The sequence below is a fragment of the Muntiacus reevesi genome, chromosome 13 (genome assembly GCF_963930625.1).
Source record: "Muntiacus reevesi chromosome 13, mMunRee1.1, whole genome shotgun sequence".
Classification (NCBI taxonomy): domain Eukaryota; kingdom Metazoa; phylum Chordata; class Mammalia; order Artiodactyla; family Cervidae; genus Muntiacus; species Muntiacus reevesi.
This window is the reverse complement of record NC_089261.1, coordinates 26,453,832-26,474,700: the sequence shown is the minus strand read 5'-3', so window position 1 is coordinate 26,474,700 and position 20,869 is coordinate 26,453,832. Positions and strand designations below refer to the sequence as shown.

The 20,869-nt window shown below is 42.1% G+C and overlaps 1 protein-coding gene across 1 annotated transcript in view; it reads left to right on the top strand.

Moving 5' to 3' along the window:
* Positions 1-12,988, top strand: part of RIMBP2 (RIMS binding protein 2) — a 123,843-nt gene extending 110,855 nt beyond the window's left edge. The window contains exons 18-21 of the mRNA XM_065904110.1: positions 293-396; positions 1,932-2,003; positions 9,391-9,525; positions 11,677-12,988. Coding sequence (XP_065760182.1) covers positions 293-396; positions 1,932-2,003; positions 9,391-9,525; positions 11,677-11,865 — 500 coding nt within the window. The 3' untranslated portion in view covers positions 11,866-12,988. The remainder of the gene's footprint in view (positions 1-292; positions 397-1,931; positions 2,004-9,390; positions 9,526-11,676) is intronic.
* The last annotated feature ends 7,881 nt before the right edge of the window (positions 12,989-20,869 follow it).

Genomic DNA, 20,869 nt, shown 5'->3' with positions numbered 1-20,869 from the left:
CGCACCTCGTGCCACTCCAAGCCCTTTAGATTGACTATTGAAGCGAATTCCCTGCTCCACGTCTCCCCTGTTTCTGTACAGAGAGAGAGGAGTGGGGCTCGACTGGACTTCAGTGTGAGCGTAGGGAGCCTGGGGGCTTCCCCGGCTTGGCCAGCACCACTGCCCAGCAGTCATCTCAGCCACACTGGCCGCATGCAACCTGGCTCCACTGACCAAGTCAAGGGATAGGGGACGCCGCTGGCTTTGAGATCACTTCATGATGGCGTTTTTCTTCTCCTTGTGATGTGAACAGAGAGGAACAGAAGAGGCGGCAGGCAGCACACGGTGTCCACGCGAAGGATGGTGGCCCTGTATGACTACGACCCGAGGGAGAGCTCGCCCAACATCGACGTCGAGGTACCCCTACCCACAACTCCCTCCCTCCCTCCCTTCCCTGGAACCTACCCGGGAAGGGCTACTCAACCAGGAACGAGAGAGCCAGGAGGGCAGGAGCAGGTCGCGAGCCTGGTGACACGCTCAGGGCACTGGCGGCCACTGACATAGGGCTTCCCTGGACCCGCACCCTGTGACCCACGCCTACTGTGATGGGTCGTCCTGGTGAGAGAGCAAAACCTCTGACATGTGGCCAATGGACGCCCTCCCCCCACCACACACACACACACACACACACACACACACACACACGAGAGAGAGCAAAACCTCTGACATGTGGCCAATGACCCCCCCCCACTACACACACACACACACACACACACACACACACACACACACACACGAGAGAGAGAGAGAGAGCAAAACCTCTGACATGTGGCCAGTGGACCCCCCACCACACACACACACACACACACACACACACACACACACACACACACACACACGCAAGGGAAATAGAGCAGAAAAGATGGATGTTCTCTGTGCACATAGGCTGGGTATCCTAGGAACACTGTGAAAACTGAAAAGCATTTGCCTTCAGAGGGATTAGATTTCCACTTTTTGGAGCTGTTTTTTTAGACAAGATGTATACAAATCCCTGGTCCTTGGTATTTCTGTTGTACCCAATGGGTGACCAGCTTGTGGTTCAGATTCAGAGCTTAGGTGGATTCAAATTTCTGTGTTGGCTTGATGAATGTGTGCATGCATGCTGAGTCGCTGCAGTCATGTCCGATTCTTCGTGACTCTATGAACTATAGCCCACCAGGCTCCTCTGTCCGTGGGATTCTCCAGGCAAGTATGCTGAAGTGGGTTGCCATGCCCTCCTGCAGATCTTCCAGACCCAGAGACTGAACTCGTGTTTCTTGTGTCTCTTGCAGTGGCAGGCAGGTTCTTTACCGCTAGTGCCACCTGGGAAGCCTGGCTTAATGTGTATATGATGCCTAATGGCGCTTAGAAATGGACTTGAGTCCCCTGTTTTCATATCTAGAGATAAAAATGCGATTTTTCTCTGGTATCCTCTGCTGGAGTCAATGCGCCCACCTCTAACCTGGAGGATGGCACGTAGTAGATACTTACTAAATGACATTTAAGTACAATTTTTTTTTTACATTGAGTGAAAGGATATTTGTGCAATGGTCCCTACACTGCAGAGCGCATCTGAAGGCTTGTGGTTTTTAAGTTAACTATTTAACTAGCTGTAAAGACACACCGCCAGCAGAACCTGGGGATGATCTTAATTCTGGCTGAGAATGGGGGCACAGCAGCCCTTCTGTCGGAGACTTGGCCTCTTGTTGAGCTGTCCTTACTTTCTAAGAGACTGGGAACACAGGCATTCATTCATCTGATATGTACCTTTCCTCCTTATCTGACTGAAAGGGTAGGTTCATACCAAAACAATAAGAAAAAAAGAGAAATCATACCAGAAATCATGAAGATTTTTTTTAAGGCAACTTCTATATCTAGGAAAACACTATTAACTTTATGTTCTGTCTCTACAGGCTGAACTTACGTTTTGCACAGGAGATATTATTACTGTTTTTGGTGAAATTGATGAAGATGGATTTTATTATGTAAGTTTTTGAAGCATCAAATATGTAAATATTTTTCCTTGTCTATTCTGTCCTCTAAAATTGTGTGTGAACTTTACCTGGCTTGCTGAAAGGATGGCTAATGTGCTTGTCTTCCTTGCTCTTCATATATAATATGGGAAGGCAGTTCTGTGATCTTCACTGTTACTTCTCCTTAAAAGGGACATTTTCAATGGATACGGGCTCTTGACAAAGTAAGAGTATTCACGTGCTTATATGAAATACTTCTTTCATCCAAACATTTACCAAGCCGTTTAATTTTCTGGATTACTTAGTGCCTGCGTGCGTGCTAAGTCGCTTCAGTCGTGTCTGACTCTTTGCAGCCCTGAGGACTGTAGCCTGCCAGGCTCCTCTGTCCATGGATTCTCCAGGCAAGAATACTGGAGTGAGTTGCCATTTCCTCCTCCAGGGGATCTTCCCCAATCCAAGGATGGAACCGCGTCTCTTATGTCTCCTGCATTGGCAGGAGTGTTCTTTACCACTAGGGCCACCTTGGAAGCCCCATTTAGCGCATAGATAATACATTTTCAAATGGTGAGAGGAAGAAATACAAAGAAGCAAAATTAATTCATTAAAACCAACAGAATCTCAAGCTCCTCCCTCTTACAGCCCTGTGGACCCAGCCTCTGGGATAGGGATGGGGGAGTGGCTCTGCCCTGGGCCAGCGGAGCAGATCTCCTGATATTCCTGAAGAGGAGAAGGCAGGCATGTTGGGTGGTCATCGTTGTGGCACTTCCCCAGCCAGACATCTACTGCTGTCCCTTGCCTTATGGATGGGGTCATCGTCTTGCATCCCACTTTCCTCCTCTTTCTGTTTTTGTTTTTTTTTTTTTTTTTAATAATAAAAATAATCAAGAAACTCTCAAGTCCTGACAAGGCAGGTTTCTCTTGGGGTCAAATGGATTTTACATTAGGCACAGGTGGTATGTCAAAGCTCCTCTGCTGCAGTTTCTGATTTTTAAGAGAATAGTTTTTAGTGAGACTGTTCAAACTGTTAGCAACCAGGATTCTTGGCCTTCCCCAATCAATAGAAGTTGATCAGAGGTCACACAAAAAATTCAGGTAAGGCTTTACTGGGGCCCCTGGTGCACAGTGGGGAGCCAGAACAAACAACAGGTTCGATTGCTTGCTCTCAGATGAGGGGGACGAGAGTGTTCCTTCCATGGGGTGAGGGTAGGGGTGTGTCCAGGGGTCAGGCCAGAAGGTAGCTTAGGTGGTTTGCACACCCCTTAGGTGGTGGTGTGTGCAGGGGGCACGCGAGGTACCCTGCTTTTGCTCTCAAACCTCTGCTTTTACTCTGGGCTCTTCAGAAGTGGCAGCTGGGTTTTTTTGGTCTTTTTGTGCCTTGCTGTCCGTAATTTGCCCTAACTGCCCCCTTTGCATGCAGTTAGTTTTAGTTCCTTTTAGTTTCTTTGTATTTTGATGCTGGAGATGTTTCACCAGGTGCGAGTGCTGCAGCAAAAGGTCCCAGGTTCCAGGTCCAAGCCTGTCTTGATACTCTGTCCCTATGTTGCAAATATTTCTTTTTTTAGGTAATTCTCTGATTTTTAACTTTTCTTTTTTTGTGTGTGGTTTTGTCTTCTTTTCTTTTATGAAGCAGAAGTTTTAAATTTTTATGTAGTCAGTTTTTCAGCCCTTGGGAGGCATGCTTAAAAGTCCTTCAAGGTGATAGAAATAATCATTTTATCTTGGTTCTTCACTTTGATAGCTTCATTTTCACATGTAAATCTCAAGTGTCTAGCTTTATTTCTAGTTAGAGAAACTAATGTCCCATACCACTTATTAAATAATCCATCCTTTCCTCACTGTTTAAAAATCCCACCTTTCTTCTGCGTACTACACTCCTACCTAGATTGTATCCATATCTCATGCTACTTGATTCTCTCAATTATTGTGTTTTTATAATTCATTTTCACATTTGGAAGGGATCTCTTCACTAGGATCCTACCCCACAACAAACCCACAGTATTTTATGTAGAGGTGCATTTAGTTTTTAGATGAAACTGGGGAGTTTTTAGATGACATGACATTGTCTTTCAACTCTAATATGAGTGTGTCTAACTTTTTCTAAGTTTTTCCTTTCATCTATTCATGAAATTATTCTTACACATCCTTATATATCTTTTAAAGTTCATTCTTATGTTCATGCTATTATGATTTTTCTGGTATATATTTTACTGGTTATTTAGAAAATATGTTGGAAATGTGTGTATACATATGCATGTGTGTATGTATCTGTTTTGTGTGTATGTATGCAACACACATGTATGTGTGCATATATGCAAACATGTATGGATGTGTATGCATGTTTATGTATGTATATGGGCATGTGTGTGTGTTTGCATGTGTGTGTATATGTGTGCATTTTACGTGTATGTATGTGCGCTCTCTGTGCCTATTTATCTGCATGCATGTTTATGTTCCCCTACAAATCTTTCTTCTGGATGCATTTATATCCATTGTCATCAGTTGGTTCTCTTGAGTTCCCTGAGTCAAGACATTTTGTCTTTTCTTCAATATTTATCAGTCATCTCTTCTTACTGTCTTACTGCATCATTTAGAACAATTATGAATAGTGAGGACAGGGGATCCTTGGCATTATGTATTTTAGTAGGAATGTCACTAATCTTTACACTGTTATGTGTTAGGCTAGACTATCAATAGAGAGATGGTCTTTATAGTGTTAAGTATCCTGTTTTCATTTGCTAAGCTTATTTTTTTCTTAGTAAGTTATTGACCATGGTATACCACTATTTTTTACAATTATTTTTGAAGAGCTGGATTTGATTTGCTAACATTTTATTCAGAATTATATTTATATTCCAGAAATTATATTGGAATATAATTTTTGGAATATCTTTTATATAGCTTTTGGTATCAGGATTATGCTAGAATTGTGAATGAACTGGTAAGCTTCCAGTATTTTTCATGATCTGGACAGCTAAAATGACATAGTTAGGTCTTATATAAGATTATATAGTCTGCAAGATTATTAAAATATGTCTATAAGATCTTTTAGGCTCATTGTCTTTTTAGGATGCAGTTGTATAACAGTTTTCATTTGCTTAAATGATTATCCTTTTTACTGAGTCAATTTTTTAGACTCTATGTATACTTGGAATGCCCCACCTTTCATTTAGATTTTCAAACACCTAGACAAAACTGGACATCGTATTATCTGGTAATTTAAAAATATTTTTCTACTATGAGCTGCATGTTTCCATTGCTATGTTATGTTTTATCTCTCTGTTTTCTTGGCTCGCCTACCTAAATTTTGCATGATAGTAGGAATCAGATCTAAATTAATATGAAATGTACATTTTTTATGTATATCTCCACCAAATGGCTTTACTGCTATTTTGTTGGTCTGATTTGCTGAGTAGACTGCCCAGTCCACTTATTTTTAATTATTTCTTATTTGATAAAGGACTGGGGATATCTAACTTGATACCAAACATCTCAAGCTTCACCAAACTTGTGTTGTCTGACATTGCATGCAATCTTGAAAGCTCTCATAAGAGCTAACTTGTTCTGAGATATACTCCTGTGATCTCTTCCCAGTCTCTCCTCAGTTCCAAATGTCCCATAATGAACAGAGACTAGATGGAGGAACCTCTATTGTCCACCTGGGCCTTCCCCTCCACAGTCCATAGCATCCACAGTGAAGTCAATCATGTGAGATTGTCTCCAATCATTTGAGATTTCCAGCACCCCATAATGCTTCAGCCCTTAGGCTGTGTTAACCAGATACTTGCACGCACAGTGTTTCTATAGCCAGACTCTTAAGTCATGTACTTTGATAGGTCAGAAGGAAATTGGCTGCACAGTAGCAGTCTAAAAAGCATTAAAGCCAGCAAAGAAGAACTATGCAGGCATGACTGGGCTTCGTGCCGACTGTGCATGAAGAAAATGGGGCAGTTGTAATATTTACTGCCATTTAGCCTAACATAATCCAATTCTGCTTGAATGTAAGGTCTTGACATGGTTTGTATTTGGCCTCAAACATAGAAGTGGTAGAAATGAGGCTCAAAGAGGACCAGAGATCTGAGTGTGAAGGGTCTGCAAGAGGGAGAAATGTCAGGTTTCTCTTAGAGAAAGTTGTAGTCAAGGGTTTTGCAAATGGACTGTTGAAGGGAGATGGGAGTCCCAGGGGGCTTGGTGACATGTCACCAAGAGTCCAGGGTACAAGCTATGAAATGACCCAGGTGAGAAACAAGGGCTTAAACTGAGATGGCAAATGAGGCAGACAGACATCGAGGGCTCAGATGGTTAGTTGGGACATCTTCCAGGAAGATCTCAAGGTTGTGCCTTAGCTGATGGCTGCCCTGGGTAAAACAGGAATAAGGACACGGTTGAGAGGAAAACACGAAATACTGAGCTTGAGGCTACAGAGCCTCTCCAAGATGGAGGAGTACTCACGACCCTGGAATATTCTAGTGATCACATCTGAGAGTGGTGTCACGTGCACTTCTGACACGTGATTTGTTAACAGAACTGTATGAGGGAGGCTCAGGAGAAAAAGCGAGGAAACACTGTCTAGACAGTACCCCCACACACTGTTCAGTGAGCCCAGGGCAGGGTTCAGCTCGGAAGCCTGAACAGGCAGGAGGGTATAGGTCTCTGGTCACACAGGTTCCTCTTGTGATGTGAGTATGGTACTGATGGGGTTTGTGTGTAAAGCTGTGTTTTCACAGAATGTAGTCCCAAACATAAGTCAACTACTCCATCTGGTGCTCATCCAAAGAAAGTTGTTTTTCTGATGCTGGAGGGAAAAAAAGCTGGCTCTTAAAAGAGTTACTGGGAGGCCTGGACTGTATAGAGATTCCAGTGTCTGTGTATTGATGTTGTCGGCAACCCTTGATGTGGAAGAAATCACCAGGGACACGTGCACAGTAAAAGATAAAGGTGTCCTAGAAAGTCTCAGAGTAACACCAACAGAGAAAAATAAGCTAATAGGAGAGCCTGAGGGAGAAGGGTTGACGCTGTCACAGGTGAATAGGAGAGTGGAATCTTCAAGGTCAAAGCAGAAGGCAGGTGATGGCTGAACTGGGCAGGTGGATTTGGAGCTCAGGAGGGATTACTGCACAGGAAAACATTGAGGTACCTGGACCTGCCTCTTTATAAAAAATCATTTTAATTTTTCATGGTGATAAAATACATAAAACACAATTTAACCTTAATCACTCATTAGTGTATAGTTCACTGGTGTTAAGTACACTCATATTGTTGCACAACCATCACAACCATCCATCTCTAGAACTCTTTCATCTTGGAAAGTTAACACTGTCCCCTTTAAATACCAAGTCTCCACCATCCCCAGCACCCACCATTCTCCTGTCTCTATGACTCTGACTGCTCTAGGAGCCTCATGTAAGTGGAATTATTCAGGGTAAGTCTTCTTTTGACCATTCACCCAGCATGATATCCTCGAGGTTCATCACTGTTGTAGCATAGCTCAGATTTTCCCTCCTTTCTTAAGGCTGAATAATACTACATTGAGCCACACATTGTTTATCCATTCATCTACCAATGCAATTAGGGTAACTCCATCTTCTGGCTGTTGTGAAGAGTGCTGTCAATATAGGCATACCAGACTCTCTTCAAAACTCTGCTTTTAATTCTTTTAAGTAAATGCCCAGAAGTGGAATTGTTGGATCATATAGTAATTTTTTTTTAATTTTTTGAGGAACCAACATACTGTTTTTTCCATAGTGGCTGTACTGTTTTACAGGCCCACCAGTAGCATGCAAGTGTTCTAATTTCTCTGTATCTACACAAGTATTGCCATCCTAATGTGGTTTTGATTTTTATTTCCCTAATAAATAGTGATACTGAGCATCTTTTATGTGCTTGTTAACCTTTTGTACGTCTTTTTGTGAGAAATATCTAATCAGGTTCTTTGCCCACTTTTTAACTGGGTGAATGATTTCATAAAGCTGTAGAATTTCTTTACATATCCTTTATTATATATATATTCTCTTATTAGATAGTGGCTTGCACATATTTTCTCCCATCGTGTAGGTTTCTTTTACACTCTGTTGGTCATGTCCTTGGATGCATAGTTTTTAATTTTGATGTTGTGAGCTGTCACTTTCAAATTGTCATTTCCTAGACCTATTGAACAAAGAAGCAGACTCCCGTGTTATCTGGGGCCAGTTTTGAACTTGGTTTTGGGTTCCGTGGGGCAGGTTGGCACTGGGGGGGGGGGTTGACATGTGGGCTCTGAACCTCTTGGTACATCCGGTGAGCAGCTGGTCTAGGTCACATGCTGTATTGCTGATCCCGTTGACAGCACCCGTTGTCTCGCTGCTCACACTGTCTGCGCTGTTCGATGGACCCGTGGTAGACACGGTGTGAGTGGTAAAGCTGGAAGGAGACCTGAGGAGCCCTCGGATCTGCAGACACGTTTATTCTCTCCTGGCTGACCCAGAGCCACAGCCTAACCTAACACAGCACACCCTCTCTGCTGGCGGACGCAGCAGCCACAACAGTATGCTCTCCTTGCTGACACGGAGGCCGTGGCAGTAGACACGCCGTATTCTCTCCTCTCGTGGCTGACACAGCCGTGATGCGGCAGTAACGCCCCTGCTTTCTTTAGGTGGCGCTCATACAGGCGTCCTGCACAAAGTAGCCCGACCGAGCGAGGACCTCCTGATGCCCGTGCGCAGTGCTACAAATGATCTCAGCTGTTACACCCTCACTGTTTACACTATGCAGAGCAAGAGAGCCTGAACCACCCCCCTTGGCTAATTTGCTCTCTCCCCGCACATGCATGGGCATGTGACTGAGTAGAAAGGTCTGGGAGAATATACACCAACTGAAGCGGTCACCTCTAAGGAGGCACTGACACTTTCATCTTCCTCCATGGTGTGGATCTTTACAGTGAGACTACAGTAAAGCCTAGGATGAACCATACCAGGGGCAACTGCTCTGTCCCTTCAATCCTGCCTCTGCCCCCACACCCCCAGCTCTCCTCTCTCAACGTGCTGGAGCAATGATATTTTTACAAGTTACCTAGGGACTCAGAGGTCAGCCAGGGCTGAGAACTATGAAGTGAGATGCTCTCAAGGAGTGTTTCTAAGCGTGCCTGATCCTAAGACTCACCCAGGCCCCTAGGCTGGAACAGACTCTTTGGCTCCACCGTAGACCGAATCAAGACTTGGGGTGGGGAGGGGGAAGGGGGGTGATGGCACATGGCCAAGGTCATTCTTATGACCAGGGGAGTTAGGAAATACTGGCGTCCCTCGCTCTACCACTTGTGAACCATGATAAACTCACTACTCTGAGCTATATTCCTTTAGCAAAAGCAAGAAGTGGGTTTCTGGGAACAAGGGTCAGTCTTTCTTCTTTCTCATCTCTGTGTTTCTAGGGGGAGCTTAATGGGCAGAAAGGGCTTGTACCTTCCAACTTCCTAGAAGAAGTGCCTGATGATGTAGAAGTCTACCTTTCCGACGCGCCGTCCCACTACTCACAGGACATGCCAACGCGCTCCAAGACGAAAAGGGTAAGCACGAGCACTCAGCATGTTTCACCCCCTCCCGCTCTGCCGTAGATGGTCCAACACAGCCTCTGCATTGCTCCTTTTATATCTTAGGCCGAAAAGCATAGACCCTGAGTTTTTTCTCTGCCCTTCCATGGGGACTGTGCCTAAAAATTCTAACCATGTTTATTTGTTCCACAAAAATGACCCTTTCAATCTAATCAGCCTGCTTTACTCACAAAGGAACTTCCCATCCTACATCCTAGGTGCACATTCCAGTTTGATCGAGAGTGAGGAGGGGATGGCTAGTCCATAGATTGAGTGGGCAATAATGATTGTTTGCCCTGTTAGGACTTTAACAGATCCTCTGAACAAAGGTCAGAGAACTTCTCAACCATATATAACTATTAGATTACATTCATGTTTAGTGTCTCATTTTTATTTTATTTCATCACTGCGAGTTTTTATATATTATATTTTTATATATATATATTTTTATTTCTTTGCTCATCTGCTTGGAAACAGAAGAAGAGTGTTCATTTCACACCTTAATCAGGCAATGTAGCCTTCACGTAAGTGAGCAACTGAAGATACCTATAAAGATACCAACTTAAGCTACCTTAACTGGACCAATGTGGTAGACTTAAGGCTTCACTGTGGGGTTAAAAAAAAAAAAAAAGAAATATGTCTCAAAAATCCATTGGACCTAAAGTATTACTTGGTCTCAGTTGTAAAGCAACTGAATTTGCAGTGAAATAAATCATCTTTAATAATTATTTCCTATGATTTACATTAAGAATATTTGAAAGGCCAACATTGGGAACATATTTCTTAACAGGCTAATTGTTTGTTTACACAGAGTGTTCCAATGTCTACTCATAATTAAAGCTGCATATTGCATTGTTAGCCACTCTTGGAAAAAGCACAACCTAATAAATGTTTACTATGGAAATTTTACTTAAAAAAAAATGCAACTCAAGATCGAGCAGATGAGTAGTGAACAAGAGGTGATCTAGAGTTGGCACTGAACACTTCCCATGCTGGCTTGAGCAGCAGACAGCTTTCTCTTAAGTGACCACCCCTCTACCTTACAGGAGAGCTGGTGCTTCTCCTCAAAGCACAAGTGAGTGTCCTGAACACAAAGGCGTTTGGTGGAAGACTGCTCTGTTGGTATACCAATGCAATACTAAGTTTAATGAAACATGCAGCTCAAACGATTGCATTAGATGGAATAGATGGTATCTTCAGGTGTACTTTGGGATGCTTTACTAGGTGTTTTCCATTAGAATTAGACCTTGATTTTAAATCCAAGTAAGCTTGAAGCCCCTTGGCTCATATCATTTGCCTGTTGAATAATGAACACTCATATTAGAGAGAGGTTTGCTCTGGTGAGGTTAGGGAATAAGAGGAATTCAGGCATGCCTAGGACCAGAAACATGAGTGAGGCCAGTTGTCATGCCTCCCATATAGTTCTGCTCTTGTAAAGCAGCATTAAGCACTGAAGTGTACAAAAGTCCTACCATGTGCTCTATATCGACAAAAAGACATCTTTAATATCTTGGAAATAACAAAAGCATACAATAAGGGCCTTTAAGCTTTCTTTGATTGTAATTAAGGTTCATTTTAGTTTTTTTTTTTTTCTTTCAACCGGTGTGCCATCTCCAATGTTTCTACAGTATACTAACCAACCCAGGAATGCACTCAGCAATGTCAGGGTTTTATATACCCATGTAGTTTTCATATACAACAAAACTTTAAGAACTTTTTTCTTTAAGAACTTTTGTGTTTAAGATTACTTTTGTGTTTAAGATGGGTACTTGGCCAATACTACTCTCAACATAATTCAAAATAACTTTTTTTTTTCCCTGCTCTTGGTCTTAGTTTACAAAGTAAATTACTACCTAGCTTTGTTTTGCCAAAGCAATGGCCACCCCCTCCCCGGAGACAAAGAAACTGAAAACCCAACATTGATGGCTAGACCCCCCTGTCAGAGATATGCCCTGGGAGGGGTGTGAACCTCTCATGGCATACTTTAACCCTTGGAAGAAGGCATGATCCACCCTTACCTTTCCTGGTGGGAAACGGGGCAGTGCGGGGCTTCTGATGTTACCGAGTGAGCGGATGGATGTTGTTGGTGCTCGCGCACTCAATGAACTGTAACAATGTACCTACTAGGTTCCTGCTGAGGGTTCAGGTACAGCAAGGAGAGCGCCATCCCCCACAGTGCATCTCCATTCGGGGTCGCCTCCGTCACCTAAGGGTACTGGTAGTCCTGGGAGAGGCAGGGACATGTCCTCGAAAAAGAAAAAGGGGCTGCTTTCCAAAGGCAAGAAACTGCTGAAAAAGCTGGGTGCAGTGAAATGATTCATGTGCTTCCGGACAACCTCCAAATCTATGTAATTTTCTTTAATTCCAAACTAGGGCTTTCATGACTCAAGTACTTCCTAAAAAAACAATCTTCTCCCCTGACACCAGTAGAGAAATGCTCTTTGCACTACCATCCACTTTAAGCCCAGCGCCAGGACAAAGAGCTGCTGGTGCTCCCACCCGCCTCGGCCCATCGCTCTTATTAGTGCCCGGGCTCTGGCGGCAGCTGGGCTGGTCTCGAGAACATGCAGGGGGCCAGTAGCTCTTTGTGGCTCACTCCCTACCTGGGATTCCAGTCTTTGTGCATTTGTCATCTGCCCTTAAAGGAATGATTTCAACCTCTCTCCCTTTTCAAAATGCTTGCCTCATAATGCATAACTCTCACTTTAACTCTGGTCTTGAAATTCCTAGTTTACTCGCCTTGATGTCCTGCCTTATAAATGCACAGTGATTTGTACTGTCTAATAAAAACTACAGTGTACACTTTGTATGTGTCGTGCATTCAGTGCTCTCATCCTCACACACAGTGGTTTGAAACCAAGTTGTGCAGGCTGTGCAATTTAAGATCCTGGCTTTTCAGATTTTCAAGCAAGCCTGGCAACACACAGAAAATGTTTACTTATTCACATCATTCAAAAAAGCGGAGAGGAAGTAGCTTTGGTAAAGTACCACTTCTCCAACCCGCCAGACACCTGGTAATATTCATTGCTTTCAGTGTTACATTTTGTGGCATATGGATTTACGTTACTTTCATTATTTGTCAAAATGCCATACATAGCCAACAGTGAACAGCACACACATAAAGCAAGCCACATGATGCATAAGCCACACCAGAAACATCCTAAATTCAAGTCTCTTCAAAATTATTCCATACCAATCTTCACCATTGGCACCTGAACAAAAAAAGATTTACAAAGTTGCTGGCAGATGTATTTGATGGTTACTATTTTGTAATTCTTGTCCACTTGTAAATTGTTTTTACTCTTTATACATACTTTTCAGACTGCCTTTCTTTTGTAATTGATGGAAGGTTTATAAATGGATGACAAAGCTTTCCCCATTGTGTCTTCAAAAACGATACTGTAAATTGTAATATAATAGTATGTGGTAGCTTTATTAAAAGGAGATTACTCTACGTGTGGTTAAGTTCTGCGTGGGCGTGTGCATGTGTACAGTTCGTGTAAAATATTTTATAAAAATAAAATTTGTTATTTTATACAATGCCAGTTATTCTGTATGTTTGTTTTAAACACTTTTAAAAATCATAGCAGCATAACTGAATTCTTTTCTCCTGTATGTACAAGAAAAACTCTATAACATTACCTTTTGGGCACTACTTTTTTCCTAAAGGAATTCTGACCTATGTTTGGGGAGTCATTTACAACATGCTGTCATCCTCGAATTATTGGTGACAGGTCACTCAGTGGCAAACAAAATATAATTAGTGCTGAGGCAGTATTTCTCGTGAAATACTCACGAGCAGCAAAGATGTGGAGAGTGAGTTCAAACCATATTCATAACATCCCCCTTTGGCAACGCTAGAATTCAAAGGATCTGAATAAAGAGCTACACCAACTAAATACAATAAAATACTACTTTTCAAAGCATTTTTCTAAAAACCTTATTTTAAAATCCTCCAAATAATAGGGTTTATTCTAACAACATGCAAGATGAAAATATAATTCAAATTCATAACTTTATGAAACTATGGATACATAAAATTACAACTGTTATCATAATGCCATTCACATCAAATTATGTTTTCACCTACTGCATTAACAGAAAAGGTTATGTTGAACTAGTTGATGACAGAGAAATATTGAATGATCTCGCCTACATGTGGAACCTAAAACAGTGAAGCACTTAGAAGCAGAGAGTAGGATGGTGGCTGTCAGGGGCTGAGAGTGGGGGAAATGGCAAGATGTTGATCAAAGGGTACAAAGTTTCTGGCGATCTAATGTTTAACAACAAGCTAAAATGCTAGATTAAATGGAATGTCTTAAAAAATTCTCCAGTCTGAGAAATATAAGAAATTAAAGTCTATACAACAGTGTGAATGTCTTTAATGCAACTATACACTTAAAAATGGTTGAAATGGTAAACTTTGTTATAAATATTTTACCACAATAAAAAGAAATCAATAACAATTTCTAAAAAAAAAAAAAAAGTAGAGCCAGGATTAAATCTTTTGAACACATTTACAAATTTCCTAAAATATGAAAATGTAAGATGATCCTGAGCTGGACTCAGCTTTGATGAATACTACCAAACACTTAAGGAATACACAAGGCAAACTGTATACAACTTCTTCCAGAGAAGAGAGAAGAAAAATGCCCACACTCACAAGGTCAGCATTATCCTGTTACCAAAATTAGACAAAGACACTGTAATAAAACTACAGACCAATAGCATCATGAATATAGATTTTTAAAAATCCTTAACAAAATAGTGGCAGATTGAATCCAACAATATATAAAAAGATGATATACTTAACTGCGGTTCATCGCAGGAATGAAGGTTGGCTGCACATGCTGAAGAAAAATCTATGTGTTTCACTGTATTAACAGAACAAAAGAGAAAAGCTACTTAGTCATTTCAATAGGTGTGAGGAAAGCACTGGAAGAGATCAACACCCGTTCAGGAAACTAGGGAAAGAAAGGAGTTTACCTTAGCTTGATCAAGTTAACAGCCAGCATATGTAATGATGAAAGGCTGACCACTCCCCCTCTCTGTCAAAAACAACACAAGGGTGTCTGCTTGACTACTTGTATTCCACACTGCATTGGAGCTTCTAGCCAGAACAATAAGGAAAGAAAAAGAAAAGAAGGTTATACACTTTTAAAAGAAAGAGATAAAACAGTCTTTATTTGCAGATGACATGATTGTTCATGCAGAAAATGTTAAGAGATCTACAAAAGGCCATTAATACTAATAAAGTTAATCAGGCAAGGTGACAGGGTACAAGGTCAACATACAAAAATCAACTGTATTTTTCTAAGAGAAGAGGGCAGCAGAGGGTGAGATGGTTAGCATCACCGACTCAGTGGACATGACCTTGAGCAAACGCCAGGAGAGAGTGGACAGGGAAGCCCAGCATGCTGCAGTCCGTGGTGTTGCAAAGAACTGGACACAACTTAGGAACTGAACAACAATAAGCGGCATATTTCCTATAAATTTCCCCAACAGGGACCAACTAGACAGAAATTAAAATATAGATATGTGAAATAAAATAATTAGTTGTGTAGCACCACAACATGAAATTTTTAGGGACAAATTTAACAAAATACACAAAAGACTTGGCTTCCCAGTGATGCTAGTGGTAAAGAACCTGCCTGCCAATGCAGGAGACCTAAGAGACATGGGTTCAATCCCTGGGTTGAAAAGATCTCCTGGAGGAGGGCATGGCAACCCACTCCAGTATTCTAGCCTGGAGAATCCCCCGGACAGAGGAGCCTGGTGGGCCCCGGTCCATAGAATGGCAAAGAGTTAGACACGACTGAAGCGACAGCAGAGCACACAAATAAGTCTTGTATCCTAAAACTGTGAAACATTGCCTAGAGACTGTGAAAAAACTCCTAAACACAGATATACAATATGTTTACGGTTTGGAAGATTCAGTATTGTTAAACTGCCAATGTCTCTCCAAGTATATCTACTGGTTCTGTGAAATACTGGTCAAGGCTCCAGCAGGCTTATTCTAGAAACTGATACACTGATTAGAAAGTTATACAGAAATGCAAATGACCAAGGATAGTCAAAACCATTTTGAAAAAGGTGAACAAAGTTGAAAAGGTAACACTGCCTAATTTTGAGACTTAACAATGCTACAGTAATCAAGACAGTGTTGTTTTGTGTAAAATATAGACATATAAATCAATGGAACAAATAAATGCATTATATATAGTAAGTTCATTTTCAACAAAGGTGCCAGGGCAATTTAATGGGGGAAATATGGTCTCTTCCAGAAAATTCTGCAGAAAGAAGGAGGATTAATAGGGGAGAAAAGTGACCCTCATCTTACATGATACAAAAAATTTAACTCAAAATAAAATATAGAATTAAATGAAAAAGTTAAAACTATAAAACTTCTCGAAGAAAACGCAATAGAAATTTGGTTGGGAAGATGTATAAGACACAAAAAGCACAAATTATAAGAGAAAAAAAAACCCTGATAATTGGATTTCATCAAATTTAAAGACATCTTCTCTTTGATACTTAAGAAAGCAAAACAGATAGCTAGAAACTAAGGGGAAACATTCATAGTGCTCATATGAATATGATAAAAGATTTTTATCCAGAATACCCAAAGAAAATTTACAATTCAATAAGGCCAACCAATTTAAAAGAGATATGCCAATGATTTGAACAGATACTTCATAGAAGCTGTAAGAATGGCTAACATGCACACAAAAAAATGCTCAATATCATTAGGCAGGAGGGAAATGCAATTAATAATACAAATGAGATAACACTACACACCCACTAGAATGAAAAGGCTGACATCATCAAAAGTTGGTGAGGATGTGGAGCAACTGGAAAGAACAAAATAGGGTAAAGTCACTTGCCAACTTACTATAAAATCAGAGACACTTGCCATATAAATCCAGCAATTCTACTCCTATGTATTTACCCAAAATAAGTAAAAACTATTTCCACACAGAGGCTTGAACAGAATTTTTTTTTTAGAATTTAAAATAGCCCCAAATAAGAAACATCCCAAAATATCCATCTGTTAATGGTGAATAGACAGTGTGAAATATAACCCATACAACGGAATACTGCTTAACAAATCAATTAGACAATAAAATGGATTAATTTCTGAAGCACTCTGAGCAAAAGCAGCCAGATACAAAGGAGTATATACTATATGATTCCACTTACATGAAATTCTACAGTAGGTCAAAGGCAGATCATTGTTGCTTGGGGTCAAAGAGGGAAAGACTGCAAAGAAGCAAGAAGGAATCTTCTGTGGGAGGGAACAGTCAGTTTTCTAAATCTTGATGGTGGCAGAGATACTGGAGAGTATAAATTTGCAAAAAACTCATCAAGTTGCACTCACTTACATGTAAATTACAATAAAGTTGATTTAAAACAATGGCATATAAATTAGATAAGAGGGAACAGGATTAGAGTGCCCAAAGATTCTTGTGTTGTCTAGAACAGAGGTATATATCCTGCCCCATTCCCCAACCTCACAGGCCCCTGAGGTCAGATGGGAAGAGGCTGGCCTCTAATAGGGTGAAAGCATGCAAATTCCTATATCAGGTGCCTTGTGGCAAACAACAACCCTTTATGGCCTGGCTGCTTCCTGGGCGGTGCAATCTCTGATCACTGGGGCCAGGAGCCAAGTGCCTGCCTGGTACACCACAGCTACGGTCATATGGCCCCCCTCTAAAGGGTTCCTTCAAGTCACACCCAATCAACCCTTGCACTCAACTTAGGTCAGGTGGGTGGGAAGTATGGGCAAGGATGAACTGGGCAGGGCTTTCTTTTCTAGGTACCCATGAAGAATGGCAGAACATCTGGTGCTGAGGTGTGGCCAGAGGCTCGGACTTAGGATCTAGGTTTCTTGGGAGCCCGGTTCATTGTTGCCCACATGGGTGATTTCACTTTTCGGCCTTGTACAATTTTATTCCAGCTGTTGCTAAGACTTCTGAGTGTCCCTTTGTCCAGGTCCCAAGCCAACATAACAGGATGGGGGGCTGCCATTAGAAGTTTTCAAAGCCCTCTGATGACCAGAACATACAGCCTGGGCCGAGAACGACTGTAGAGAGGGGTCCTTTGACATTCACATGCATGAATACAGGGACTGGTTGACTGAGGTGAGATGTTTAGTCCCTAAGTCGTGTCCCACTCTTTTGTGACCCTATGGACTGTAGCCTGCCAGGCCCCTCTGTCTGTAGGATTTCCCAGGCAAGAACACTGGAGTGGGCTGCCATTTCCTCCTCCAGGGGATCTTCTGGACTTAGGGAATGAACCCATCTCCTGTATTGGTGGGCGGGTTCTTTACCACTGAGACACCACAGAAGCCCGAGTTAAGGTTTATATTAGTGATTTATCCTTTCAATAAATATTTGAGAACCTGCTGTATGTCAGACACTGATAAAGACACTGGAGACATCACAGTGGACAAGACAGTGATGACTGCCCTCCAGGATTGCACTCTAGTGGGGGAACAGAATATAAAAAGCACAACAATAATATGCTATTGATAGCAGCAAGAAGGGTATGTCTCTAGGCTTATGAGATGCTAAAAATTTAGAAGGTGGTCCCTCTGCTGGTGACATCTTATGTGACCTGAAGAAGCATGTGGAAGTCTGGATTTGGAGCATCAGCAAAGGTCCTCAGGCAGGATGAGGGCACCGGGGCAGTCTATGAAGAGCAAGATAACACAATGCCATGCCTTGAGATAGTCGTTTGCAAGATTTCAGCAAATGTTTGACTTGATCACTTTCTTGCACGAAGACCAGTTTAGGAAGCTACTCTAGTAATTCAGAGATGGTGGTTGAAACAGAGGATAGGAACAGTGGCTTCGATATTCGTATTTTGAAGGCAGAGCTTATAGAATTTACTGAGGAACCCAAATCGTGACATGAGAGGACTCAAGGAGGAGGCCAATGGTTTTGTTGTGAACCATTTGGGAAAATGGAATTCCAATTAACCGAACTGGAGCGGGTCTGAAGGAAATCACAGTTCAGTTCCAGGTATATTAAATTATTCAACCAGAGGTTCTCAAAGTGTAGTCTGGGGACCCACCCCTGTGGTTCCCTAAGACTCTCTCAGGGTTCTCTGGTCAAAACTATTTTACTGCCACTGTTACCAGAGCTGAAACAGATCCTTGCTCAAAACCCATCAACCCCTCCCTTGAACAGGAGCTAACATCTCTCTTTAAGTCACAGGATCCAGAGACAAAGGAAAGAAGTGATATAAAGAGAAAAACAAAAAAACAGATAGAACCAGCTGGAACCAAGATGTCCTTCAACTGACCCCCCGAGTCTCATCTATGATGGTTTTACTACATCAGCTACTACACGACAGCAGCCACGACTGGAAGCTGCAGACCAAAAAAGGACAGGAAAAGGTGGCGACCTACTTGGGGAAAACCCCATCCCTTTCCCCAGAAGAAGCGTGCAAATGCCTCCCTACCATCAGCCTCGCCCCTCTCTGCATTGTCCTTAATTCTTTAACATCATATCTCTCTTGCCAATGGGTGAAAATTTATCTGTGAACTAAAGTTCCCCTTTTTCAATGCTTTGGCCATTAAATAAAGCTTGTGCTGCATTGATCTCAGGGTCAATTTCATTTCTAGCTGTGTGAACCCTAATGCAAAAGAACTTCCCTGACAAGGCAATGTCTCGGCTGGACTAGCACCAGAGTTGGGGTCAACAGAACCTAATTTTGGTAACACTAAGAGTTTATCTGCCTTTTTCATTCTTATTCTCTCATAAAGTATTTCCCATAATTTCATGACATGATGACATCATCATTCTAACAGTTAATGGAATGTGGGTTTCCACATTGTTTTCAAAATATAGTTTTTAATGCACTATTATCAATAAATATAATCCACATAAAAACTCTCCGGGTCCTCGGCAATTTAAGAGGGTAAGACAGTTCCAAGACCAAAGAATCTGAGAACCACTCTATCACTCACTTGGAGACAGTTGATCGTAGGAGACCAGGCTGGAGATGTAAATCGGAAGCATTTTCACAGAAATGAGTTAGCAAACTGAATGGGATTACCACGTGAAGGAGGAGTAGAAACAAACTCCTTTTTAGTTCTCAGAGATCCTACTTTGAAGCCTGGAGGCACTGCAATACTTTAAAGTCAGGGAGACCAGGAAGAACCAGCAAGAGACTGAGAAGGAAGAGTCAGCTGCAAGGAACCAACAGAGTTTGGGATCCCAGAAGCCAGGCAGACAGTGTTTCAAGGAGAAGGGACATCAGGGTCAGATATGCCAGCAGGTTTGCTGATGAGGGCCAGGAATTAACCAATAAGCAACATAGAAATTATGGAGGATCTTGACAAGATTGCTGGGTTGAGAGAGGATGGGGAGGAAAGGCATTGAAGGCAATAGCAGACTTTTGCTTTAAAGGGGAAGAGAGAAATTAGCTTCTTGAGACAGAGGGCCCAAGAGGGCTTCTTTGGGGGGAAGAGGATGAAAAAATCAATACCAGTTTTTCAGGCTTTTAGGCCTGATTAAGGGAAAGAAACAAAGTCATGCAGAACAAGGAGCTGTGACTTGAGAGCAGTGTCCTTGAATAGGCATATTGTGCACAGTGGGTGGCCTTAACTTCAGCCTGAAGCAGATTGCTCCCGAGTACTGAGATGCGGCTGGCTACAGGCTGCTGGGGATGTGAGGGTGTGTGAAGCTCTCACGACCGCTCGAATTTTCAGTGCACTAAAAACCAGGGTTATCTTTAGGGTGAGGGTCCACGTGGTGCTGGAGGTTGACACGAAGGGGAGAAAGTATGAAAGACAGCTGAGATCCAGGGACAAAATGAGCTAGACTCACAGGATATGGAGCGGCACTAAAATAATGGTGTCTGTCCCCAGCCATGTTCATCTGTATGAGAATGGGCAAGTAGACAAACGGTTAGATTTAACTTGTGTTTTAACCAGGATTCAGAAGAAAGGACCATTGGACAATGTGGGCAAGCCAGGGACTAAAACGGAGTTGTCTGAGCCCAGGGGATATTACAGGACAAGAGGGAGGAGGGAGTGGATATACCTGATGAAAAGACATTCAAAGCTGAGTGTGTTTGCAACGGGGAGGGATCTGAAATCTAAGACGAAGGGCTAGGAAACACCAACCCCACCTCTAGACTCAAGAGGTGTGAGACATTGTTACTCAAAGGCAGTAGCCTCTGTCCTGGGGAAGGGCTAGGGGTGTGAAAGCAGAGGAAATTTCTCAAGTGAGGGACTGCTGACACACGGCCATCAAAGGACACAATGAAAAGCTCTGAGTGTGCCTGGGTGTCAGAAAATCCAACTTAAGGA